The 12,392-nt window shown below is 31.5% G+C and overlaps 1 protein-coding gene across 1 annotated transcript in view; it reads right to left on the bottom strand.

The window, feature by feature from the left end:
* Positions 1–337: 337 nt before the first annotated feature.
* The window catches only part of LOC106475690 (dystrobrevin beta-like), a gene marked incomplete at its 5' end in the record, with an annotated part of 23,076 nt that continues 11,021 nt past the window's right edge, over positions 338–12,392 (bottom strand). Inside the window, 5 exons of the mRNA XM_022379746.1 lie at positions 338–2,430; positions 4,522–4,733; positions 5,062–5,094; positions 8,133–8,189; positions 10,708–10,990. Of these exons, the coding sequence (XP_022235454.1) occupies positions 2,305–2,430; positions 4,522–4,733; positions 5,062–5,094; positions 8,133–8,189; positions 10,708–10,990 (711 nt within the window). The remainder of the gene's footprint in view (positions 2,431–4,521; positions 4,734–5,061; positions 5,095–8,132; positions 8,190–10,707; positions 10,991–12,392) is intronic.

The raw sequence follows: 12,392 nt of genomic DNA, 5'->3' as shown, positions 1-12,392 counted from the left end.
AAGGCTATGCTATGAACATTAGATTATTTAGCAATTGGAGAAATGTTTTTTTTTATCATAACTTAAACCGTTTCAGAGTTGTTAAAGTGTCAATATGCATCGGGAAAACATATACTACCACATCATTGTTTGTTTGTTTGTTTTGAATTTTGTGCAAAGCTACACGAGGGATATCTGCGCTAGCTGTCCCTAATTTAGCAGTGTAAGACTAGAGAGAAGGCAGCTAGTCATCACCACCCACCGCCAACTCTTGGGCTACTCTTTTACCAACGAATAGTGGGATTGACCGTCACATTATAACGCCCCCACGGCTGAAAGGGCGAGCATGTTTGGTGGGATGGGGATGCGAACCCGCGACCCGCAGATTGCAAGTCGAGCGTCCTAACCACCTGGCCATGCCGGGCACTACCACATCATATTCTGGAAATCTGGTAACCCTACTCTAGAAACTTAATATACTCTTTACTTTTTTATGAAAACTACAAAATATAAATTCTACAGTTTGCAATTTGTAAATTAAAAACAAAAACTGTGAGCAACTCTTGCCATACCATGTCTGCCATCTTAAAATGTACTATCTATTTAACGACTGACTAGAGAGAAAGTCAAATGTCCATAATACCATCAAGAGAAATATTACAATAATTTATTACTGAGCTAAGACAGCAGGATTTTTCTGTTAATTTTTGTATACTTTACTGTACTTTCTACACTAGCTAAATTAACAGATGGTGAGCAAATGGACGTTAAGGATTGGCGGAAAAATGTCAACAAGACCAGTGAACTTATATTAATAGAATAATACAGTAACTAGAAACTTCTAAACCCAAATCCATCTTGAGTGTTATCTAATAAGAAGACAAGTAATGTCAGTGAAAGTAGAACAGGAAGAAACAATACAAGCACTGATATCACTTACATGTATAACAATTATAGGAAATTGTCATTTATAACATGCTTTTCACTTCAGCATATTCCAAAACATTCATTTATTGATATACTACACCATACTGTCTGATAGTATGAGATCGAAGCTTCCCTACATTCAACCTTTGAACAAAACAAAAAAACCTAAACATTAATCTCACCACATTTGGATCAAATCTGTCCAAATTACTACCTTACAATAGAAGCAGCATCCAAAACTGTTGAACCACATACAGGACACACCTTTCCAAACAGCTACTTTATGAAAGAAAGGACATTCAACACTGTTGAACCACGTACAGGACAAACCTTTCCAAATAGATAGCTTTATGATAGAAAGGACATCCAACACTGTTGAACCACGTACAGGACAAACCTTTCCAAACAGCTATGTTTCCAAAACGAAAATCATTCAATTGTGTTATATCACATACAAATTCAACCTTTCCAAACCAGAATGATTTCAACACTGACTCATCACAGAAGATCAAAAAGTTACTTCAAAAAAAAGGGGGGAGGTGGCAGTCAACACTTTACACCACATGCAAACCAAATTTTTTCATACAACTACTTAACAATGTCTCCTCACATACAGGTCAAACCTACCTATATAAGAAACTTACAGAAACACAACGTTCAACAGTACCTCGTAACACGATCCACTAACATCTTACAACCTATCTTGGAGCAAAAATATTTCCTATGTATTATCATCTCATGGAGATTAGAACTTACCTAAAAATTAGTTTAGAACAGAAACATCATCCAAAATAATTTCATCATGCAGCTAAAATAAACTTTACAACAAACATTGCTTTCAATTTTGTGTTGATCATGCTTAGGTCAAAACTTTCTAGAACAGAAACATCATCCAAAATCATTTCACCACTCACAATAGAATTCTCTTAACATCTACTTTACAACAAAAATTGTTTTCAATTCTGTCTGTCTGTCTGTTCGGGCACAGATGAAAACTTTCCAAACATATACTTTGCAACATAATAAATTCTACAATTTTTATATAGATAAAACGTTTCTAGCAACTAGATTGTAGCACAAATAAAACAATGTGTACATTAAGTAAAAAAAACAACAACAAAATATGGCAAACAATGGTTTTAAGAATATCCATAATAGTAGAAGCTGTGATATGTGCGCAACTAATTACGTATAAAATTTGGTTTGTTTCGTAACGTATGTATGTTGCGATCTTATAAAACACTATAATGTTTTGAGTAATATAGTGGATCTATATCCATATAGATATACTTATATGATTGTAATGAAAGCAACAGGTACTTGTGTTTTAAGACAGGAGACAACACAGCACTGTGCTACGAGGGAGGAAAACTGACGAACATAGAAAGCTGGATTGGATTAGCGGTTCACCCATCTTCTCATGGTCTCTTCCCAGTCAGTGTTTCCACCTTCTTCATCATCAGTGCGAACATAGCTCTCGTCGTCTGTCGTCAGCGATGCATGACGGTGGAATAGGGTGAGGTCCTAAGGTTTGAAGCAAAGAAGTTTGCCTAAGCAGCTACACATGGGTGCACAGCTCAACTAGATCTGGCAGGAGCACACTGGAAACACAAATAAACTCAAAAAGAAATGCAACAAAGAAAACAAGGTGCCTCAAAAGTGACCTTTTTTTCTTCTTTTTTTTAAGCAAATGATAAAAAAAAGGATTAATTAGAAAAAAAAAACGTTTGTGCAGCAAATCATATTTTAAAGTCTCTGGTATTTGATAATTTGTTTTGTTTGTAGCCAGGAACACAATGAAATATATATATATATATTTCTAATAAAGAAATTTTGCAAATAACTTTTTTCTAATTGAAACCATTTGGTTATTTATCACTTAGTCTGGAGAGGTTTCATACATAAAGACAATGCAATATGTTTTTCAGTATACTTAGGGAGAAAAGGCTGAGAGTATATATCTAATACTGCTTCTGATATACTAATTAGATTTGGTTACACTACAAGAAATATGAGAATAAAGATTATTTTCAAATGTGATAAGTGAGGTCAACTTTTGAGACACTTCCCGAACAAAATAAAACAAAAGCTATCAACAGACTGCAGCATTTAGAATAAACAAGAACTTGAAAAAAAAATTCATACACAATTGGAAAAAAAACTTCAAAATGAAACAAAGTACATAAATCAAAGAAAAAAGCTGCAATCAAACAATAAACCTAACAGCTGTTACTAAAGTTCAAAAATACACTGGAAAACTAACATATGCATTAAATCATACTGTTTATATTATCTACAATTACTACTGTTCGAAAATGGTTATTATAGTTATTACGAAGCCTTTAAACCAGAGCTTCTCAATCTCTTGCACCTCAAAGCCCACTATTTGGCACAATAATAAAGGTCAACATATGCCATTGATGACTCTTTAGTTAAGGGCAGTAACTGTTGTCCCAGAACATAGTGGACAATGATCACAGATCTTACGGACCATCAGAGGGCCACGGTCCACTAGTCGAGAATCACTGCTTTAAACAATATAAATCTAATCAAATTCTTTATACATAAAACTCAGTGGTGGATCAGTTTGTAAAGAATAATAATTACGATAGTTTTATTTCTTGAAAATATTGTGTAAAATTAATACATTAATTATTATATTATATGTACTTTCACCCAGCTGTTTAGAAGTAGAAAGGTATGTTTATTACAGCTTGATAAAAGTACATACTTCTAAACAGCTGGGTGAAAGTACCCATAATAAACATACATTTCTACTACTAAACAGCTTGATAAAAGTACCCATAATAAACATACATTTCTACTTCTAAATAATAAACATACCTTTCTACAGCTTGATAAAAGTACATACTTCTAAATAAACATACCTTTCTATTATATGTACTTTTATCAAGCTGTTTAGCTTCTAAACAGCTTGATAAAAGTACCCATAATAAACATACATTTCTATTTAGAAGTAGAAAGGTATATTTACTATATGTACTTTTATCAAGCTGTTTAGAAGTAGAAAGGTATGTTTATTATGGGTACTTTCACCCAGCTGTTTAGAAGTAGAAATGTATGTTTACTATGGGTACTTTCACCCAGCTGTTTAAAAGTAGAAATGTATGTTTACTGTAATCTAGACATATCTTTTTTGTACATCAGAAGGGTGTTTGAACAAAAAAGCTAAACACTGTTTTTACTGTCCACTTTTTTTGTTAACTTTATTGTGTTTCTTTATGTTTGTTTCTTACTTTTTTATTATTAGTAATGACATACATATTTTATACATTTCGTATGTTACCTCAGACTTGAAAATATTTATAACTACATGAATAAACTTACACTGGAGTGTTTTGTAGCTATATAAGAAACTATAATATACTAACACTTTTGTTCTTTATTAAAGAGCCCTTTAAAGTTTCAATTACCTCATTACTTTATATTCAATGTTTACATCACCAAATTCCCAGTTTTAACGTAAGTCATTATCAATTACTCTCTCCTGGATAAACGGTTTTGCACAGCTACTGGTCCAATTTTTATCTTTTCTAAATAAAAAAAACTTGTGTCTTATATTCATGTGTAAACTAAAAACAGTCAATAACATACCCGTGGATCACTGTCATAGAGTTCTTGTCCATTTTCTTCAGTTCCAAGTTCCAGACTCTGATGACCACTTTCACCGTTGCCGGAGTGTAACTTCCTAGATTCTAGTTGAGCAAGGAAGTGACTTTCCTGTTCCCGCTGTCTTTCCTCCCACCAAAGTGTTCCACCCACCTTCAGGCTACCTGTGGCACTCTCTGATCCCTCTGTCTCAAAGCCTGTTGAAATAAAAGCTAGATATTAAAATCTTTACCACTTACCCAACTAATAACTCCCACCAAACTTTAAAAAGCTGTTAATTTCACATTAACTTCCTAAATAGCACGTTAAAATATTACAAAATACAATTAACCCCGGTTTCTCTCATGAATGACTATTTTCTTCGGTTTACCACTGAAACAACTTATTATAATTTTTTTATGCTTATTAGAACCCAAGTCTGAATTTAACAGATTATCTTTCACCATTTGTTGATCCAAAATTAATTCATTATATTTTTAACTGATATATTAAGAAACAAGAAAAGAATCCAAATCATCTTTTTACCTTTGATGATATCCAAGTTGATGTTCTTGGGATCTGGGAGATAGATAGATATATATATATATATATACATTAAAAACAAACTTACTCATTGTAAACCAAATGAATCGTATCATTCAATAAATCAATGACTTTAAATCAACTCAGTGACAGTCATTAAAAAATGCCTGAAACATGGGTGTAATTCTGCAAACAACTCATTTTAAAATTAGCTACTATTTTTACAGAAATAAACACCTTTATATCATTTTGTTTTTGGAACCACAAAAGCTTTCAGCACCTTATAGTGGACTAAAAAGAGTTAAACATATTAACTAAATATGTTTAGAAGTAGAAATGTATGTTTTATGTATGTATTACATTACAGTGTTTTATATACAGAGAATTGTCTATTTCATCCTCAGTTTGAAACATTATTCTCACAGGAATCACATCAACAAGATTAGCTGAATATTTTAAGGCTCTCATCACACAGTTAGAAAGCCAACAATATGATAGTTATAGGACATTGTTATTATTCTATACTCGCAGGTCATTATTTAATGCAATAAATTTAGTCTAGTATAAAAGAAGTAAGCTTAAGTTTAATCAACAGTCGACAACAAAAAGACCCAGCTCAGTACTATATTTCTTGTTTTTCAAATGTATTCTTTATTTATTATTATAAATGTTACTAACATGTAAAGATTAGAAACTTATTAGGTTAAATAATGAAAACAAAAATAATAATTATTCTCACAAGTAGCTCGTACATTATATAACTTGATACAAGAACATAAGCTACACATTCGCCGAGTGATTTATAACTTTATGTGGCACAATTATTAGTTAGACACAGATCAAAGGGCAATAAAACAATAAAATTTTAGTATAAACAGACGTATACTGTTACAAACTTTAAACTATTTTATATTCCTGTTACAAGTTGCAATCATTCTAGAAAGAAAAAAACGGTAACTTACATTTATTTATTTTTTATGACGGTTATAAGGTTGATCAAAAAAGTTTAGTATTTATTTAGGAGGTTTTAGAGATTACACAAACTAGATTACATAATTTTCAGATGAACAAAAGTATTTTTAATCCTAACAAGAAAATTATTTTGCACTTGGAGCAGTCAACACTTTGACTCCATGTATTCATGGAGTAATCTTTTGTAAAAATAATTAAAAATCTTTATTTTGTGTAAAAAAAAAACAGTATAATGCTTACTGAAAGCTTGCAAATTGTTGTGAACAAATAGAAAACATTAAAAAGTAAGGTATGGAACTATGTTGGTCACTTTAGGGTCATGAATTCGGTCGATTTGACCAAGAGAATTAAAAACAAACATTACTGAGAATTGTTATGGATAAGAATTACATTAACCCTTCCCATCCACTTTTCAAACATGAAGCAAGTCAAGTTTTACACACTGTTATCAGCAATAAAACAATCATAGGGTTACTAATGATATAGCTTACCTTGTAGAAAGAAATTCTGACATACAATATCTTATATAGCATTAAAACGAACTTAAATATATCATACTTAGCTTGCTTTTATAAAACATCCCTCTTTATTGCTTTTTTAAATTAGGAACAACTGTTTCTAAAAGATCCACTGCTAGCCTTATATCAAACACCAGAGCAAAGCACACAATAAGATTTCAAAGTAATTACTTCAACCAAATAAATGAGCTCAAGAATTAATAAACTAATTTATAATTTTTACACGATATGTAATAACTGTAAGGTTAGAAATTTAGAGGGAAGTAAAGAAGCACCACAGCATATATTTGAGAAACTAACTCCTACTTTCTGATGATATATTTATGATGTTGTTACCTTTAGAAGCTTAATAATTATAAAAATAAAAATTGTATTTGGTTTAATTCCAGCTTCTGATCCCATTAATTTAAAAAAACAATCACAGTTTTTCACCTATTTAAGCTCGAAATAAGTAGCAAAGATAAACAAAGACCACAGATTTGCAGCTATGTTTTTTTTTATGATGACTAGTTTTACCTGCACATGTGAAAAATGTAAATATTTCTATTCCCTAAATAAAATTTACAATTTTTTTTATAGGTGTGTGTTTGTGTGCAAGAATCTAAATTCAGTTAAAAATCTGGAGTTTCTGGAATTAATTTATCCAAAAATAAATGTAAATAAAACTCTAAAACTGGGCATTGCAGTTAAAGTTATACTTTACAGGTGATTTGTTGGTCAAGCATATATTTTAAAGTTATACTTTACAGGTGATTTGTTGGTCAAGCATATATTTTAAAGTTATACTTTACAGGCGATTTGTTGGTCAAGCATATATTTTAAAGTTATACTTTACAGGTGATTTGTTGGTCAAGTATATATTTTAAAGTTATACTTTACAGGTGATTTGTTGGTCAAGCATATATTTTAAAGTTATACTTTACAGGTGATTTTGGACAAACATATATTTTAAAGTTATACTTTACAGGTGATTTGTTGGTCAAGCATATATTTTAAAGTTATACTTTACAGGTGATTTGTTGGTCAAGTATATATTTTCAAAACTTGATATTGTCACATATCCTCTTAAAAACACAATTATACAAGGCTGGAAATGATTAAGTAATGTTACAAGTAAAGCTTTCTAACCCTACTGTTGTGATGGTGTAGAGGAGTGGAGTTTCATTAAATAACGCAACACCCAAAGTCTTAATGGTGGTGTGGAGTAGGTAGTAATTATCACCATATTTTAAACAGGAAGTTTACTTTCTCATGTTTTGTCAATAGTGAAGAACAATTACAAGGCTTTAATTTTTACCTCTACCACTGGTAACCATAGTCTTGCTGTTTAAATCTTACCTCTACCACTGGTAACCATAGTCTTGCTGTTTAATTCTTACCTCTACCGCTGGTAACCATAGTCTTGCTGTTTAATTCTTACCTCTACCACTGGTAACCATAGTCTTGCTGTTTAATTCTTACCTCTACCGCTGGTAACCATAGTCTTGCTGTTTAATTCTTACCTCTACTGCTGGTAACCATAGTCTTGTTGTTTAATTCTTACCTCTACCACTGGTAACCATAGTCTTGCTGTTTAATTCTTACCTCTACCACTGGTAACCATAATCTTGCTGTTACCCTCCTCTCCTTCATCTTCTGAACCTATCAAACAATGAAAATCTGTTTTATAACATTCTTAATTGATTTTTATAGTAGTGTAACTCAGCGAAATTAAATAACTCTTGTAGTGTAACAGCTAATCCCCTTTCAATTATAACTACATAAATCAATCTGACTTTTTTAAGTTGGTGTGACATACATGCACATATTTTTAAACAGATGTTAAGAACAATTGAGAAAGAACTGCCAACACATATCACAATGACAGAATATACCAAGAATTCAACAACCAATACAGAGTCTCAGTAATGTTAAACACAAAAAAGAATTTGATGTAAGTAACTTTATTTGACTTTTCTCAATAATACACCATATATGCTGGTTTCTTGTGAGATTGAAGTCCAAAAATACTTGAATCAGCATCAATCCTATCTTATTCACCTTACAACTTTAAGAAGTATTTTCTTAGTTGATCGGCTTTGCAACAGTCTGTGATGCTGTAATATTAACCCTCTCACATTCCCAGCATCCTTTTCTGTGCATGTCACAAGGTTTTACATTTATACTTTAATTATACTACTTTCTTATTATATTATATTAATAAATTTGGTATAAAAATGTAGCTAATAACCCTAATTTTAATATTACACAAGTTTTAAGTTCCTAATTTTATATGGCAATATTAAAAAATCCTGAATTTTTCCTGGTATGAGAATTGTGACATTTGCTCACTAGGTACTCCCTCTTCTCCAAATTTATTTACCACTCCTCCAAGAAGTATGAAATTCAATGTAATGCACTCATTATAATGTTGTCATCATTCAGGCACAGCATAATCTTTATAGCCTTCAATCTTATTTGTTTACAGAGCCATCAAACAGAAAATCAGATATCTCTTGCCACACCCACCTGTTATATCCTCTCTTTTACAAATTGTCAATAGTTCTTTCTGATGTTTAATACTATATTATTTATAACCAATAGAAAGCCAAGGTTTTAATATGTCAAATGAATTATTATATTACATTGTTAACTGTACAGAAAAATTTCCTTTTTCACTTCTACTTCAAACTTTGTTCTCATGGGAAACACATCAATGAGTTTAGCTGAATTTTTAACGGCTCTTGTCACACAGTTTGAAAACCAGAAAAACTGTGATAGTTATAAAACACTATCTATTTTTGCATGTTACTATTTTGTGTTCTTTGGTACATTATGTAATTAAATGAAAAAATATTTAATGCAGTAGTACCATTAGTATAAAAAATAGGGTATCGACAGTCAACAGCAAAAAAGAAAATTAAGACCCGGATAAGTACTATATTTCTTGTTTTTCATGGATATAGGTTATTATTATAAAAGTAATTAAAATGTAAAAATTAGAAACTTTTTAGGTTAGATAAGATGAGATTAGGTAAAATAAATAATAATAATACAAATGTTTCACAATGTACGCACGCAAGTAGCCCTTTCGTGGCCGTGCATTATGTAATTTGATAGGGTAATGTGAGCTACATGTTTGCCATGTGATTTACAACTTATATGGCAAGAATATTAGTTAGACGTGGTTCAAAGAGCAATCTAAAATTTAAGTATTAACAGATGTATACAATTATGAGTTTAAAGCTTTTAAAGATAAACAAATGTAGTTTCATGTTACAATTTGAAGTAATTCAAGAAAAAAAAATGGTAATTTAATTTAAATTTTTGTTTGGTGACTACAAGGTCAGTCAAATTGACTAACCTCGTATAGAGCAAAGGTAGAAAAAATAACAGATAAAATATAAAATATTACTGAAAAAAAAAGTAAAATATATTTAGAAGGTTTTAGAGATTATACAAATGAAATTGGAGATTTTTCAGATGAAGAAAAGTATTTTTAATCTTAACATAAAAATCATCTTGCAATCGGAGTGGTCAGCAATTTGACTCCATATTCATGGAGAAATTTGTAGTAAAAATACTCCATTAAAAGTTATGATTTTTTTGTCTTCAAATGACTCTTAATGCCTACTGAAACCTTGCGAAATGTTTTAAGATACACAAAACACATTAGAAGTTATAGTATGGAAACTCTAAAGGTCAATTTTTAGGTTGAATTGACCAAGCCTGTAGTGAAAGAGTTAATCTGTACTATCTAACAAAGAATATATATTAAAAACTGTTGCAAAAGAAGTATTGTCTATGACACAGTATGAATACTGGAATAACAAGCAAGTAAAAACGTTTCTTGCGGCCAAAAGATGGAATGGTATAGATGATAAACACTACAGTTGTCACACAAAGACTCAGCCTTTCTATTATACAATAACCTCTGTGATAAGTTCATATTAACGGCTATTATAGCTTTTATTAACTTTTAAAGAATATGTAAATTCTGTGTAACTAGATTAAGATCTGTCTCTACATTTTCAAACAAATAAGACATGGCATGTGACATTCTTTACATAAATTTTTTATAAGTATTTCTTTTTAATAAATGCTAGGTAAAGACTTAACTGGAGATTCTTTAAAAACACGAAAAACATTAATTAATTCTCACTTGAAAAGAATGCCCTACCGGAATTCAGTTCCTTCACAAGAGAAGACATGGCATTTGTCACTGAGTCTGCTGCCACCAAGAGATCATTTGGAAGACATCGGGAGCTTCCTGTTTGGCCAAATGCTAACCGTACATCTCCTCCAACACCAGTAAGGCTGTCTGTAGTAGGGGCTCCACTACCTGGGGTAGTAGGGGCACTACGAGACGAAGACTGTGGGTATACAGTTGATTGTGGGGGGGATTTCGAAGTGCCAGAATGGGGAGAGCTGTTGGGAGTGGACCGTGGAGAAGACTGATGGTTCTAAGAACACCAACAAGATGACAATAAACTATTATGCTAAACTGCTCCATAAACAATTTTAAATATAACGTACAGGGATCTAAGTTCTGGAATTTCCACAAAACTCTACAAAAAAATTTGACACAACTAGAAAATTACATGAAACATACTAAAATAGCAAAGATACTACAGACCTTCTACTCAATCATTTAAAATCAAGTTTAAGGTTCAACAAGGCATTTTATGGGAGTAACTATCAAGTTTAAGGTTCAAGAAGGCATTTTATAGGAGTAACTATCAAGTTTAAGGTTCAAGAAGGCATTTTATGGGAGTAACTATCAAGTTTAAGGTTCAACAAGGCATTTTATGGGAGTAACTATCAAGTTTAAGGTTCAACAAGGCATTTTATGGGAGCAACTATCAAGTTTAAGGTTCAACAAGGCATTTTATGGGAGTAACTATCAAGTTTAAGGCTCAACAAGGCATTTTATGGGAGTAACTATCAAGTTAAAGGTTCAAGAAGGCATTTCATGAGAGTAACTATAATCTTTATTCTACACAAACTGCTCTAAAAGACTTATAGTAAGAAATGCTTAATCCAACCATAGCCAAACAAAAACACACACACAGATGCTAAACCATGTCAATATAATATAACATTTTAATAACATTTACTTTTTATTAAACTATCTTCAGATATGGTACATTTCATGACTTTCTGTAAAGAGTGGTTTAGTACTGCTCGGAAAAGAAATGCTAATGAATACTTGCATATAAACCTGATTTGCAAAAACAAATGTAACACTTAAAAAGTTTGCATTGTTCAGTTGTCTGTAAAAATGTAAATCTGTTATCACTACCTTTTGAAGTGAGCAGATGTTCAAACTTTGGCCAAACAAAGTCCAACAAATCTGTTGTAAAAAAACCACACTAGCATTTTTCATAACTACATGATAAAAGATTTATTAGCATATTTCCAGTGTTACTGGAAGTTTAGGTCATCATTTATGGCCCTTCAACAAAACGAAAAGTTTCTAACAAATATGTGGAAATTTTATTGGGTAACAACAAAATCCAAGTCCCAGGTTTAAACTATTTGTTAACATATGTTGTGTAACTAAGAGGGGTCACAGCTGAGTGTGTGAAACCTTTCACGCCACATGTTTGTACACAAGTAACTGGGTAACAACAAATTCCAAGTCTCAGGTTTAAACTATTTGTTAACATATGTTGTGTAACTAAGAGAGGTCACAGCTGAGTGTGTGAAATCTTTCACACCACATGTTTGTACACAAGTAACTGGGTAACAACAAATTCCAAGTCTCAGGTTTAAACTATTTGTTAACATATGTTCTGTAATTAAGAGGGATTACAGCTGAGTGTGTGAAATCTTTCACACCACATGTTTGTACACAAGTAACTG

The sequence above is a fragment of the Limulus polyphemus genome, unplaced genomic scaffold (assembly GCF_000517525.1).
Source record: "Limulus polyphemus unplaced genomic scaffold, Limulus_polyphemus-2.1.2 Scaffold9004, whole genome shotgun sequence".
NCBI lineage: Eukaryota > Metazoa > Arthropoda > Merostomata > Xiphosura > Limulidae > Limulus > Limulus polyphemus.
Note: the sequence above shows the minus strand (reverse complement) of the source record. Positions and strands in the feature narration are given on the sequence as shown.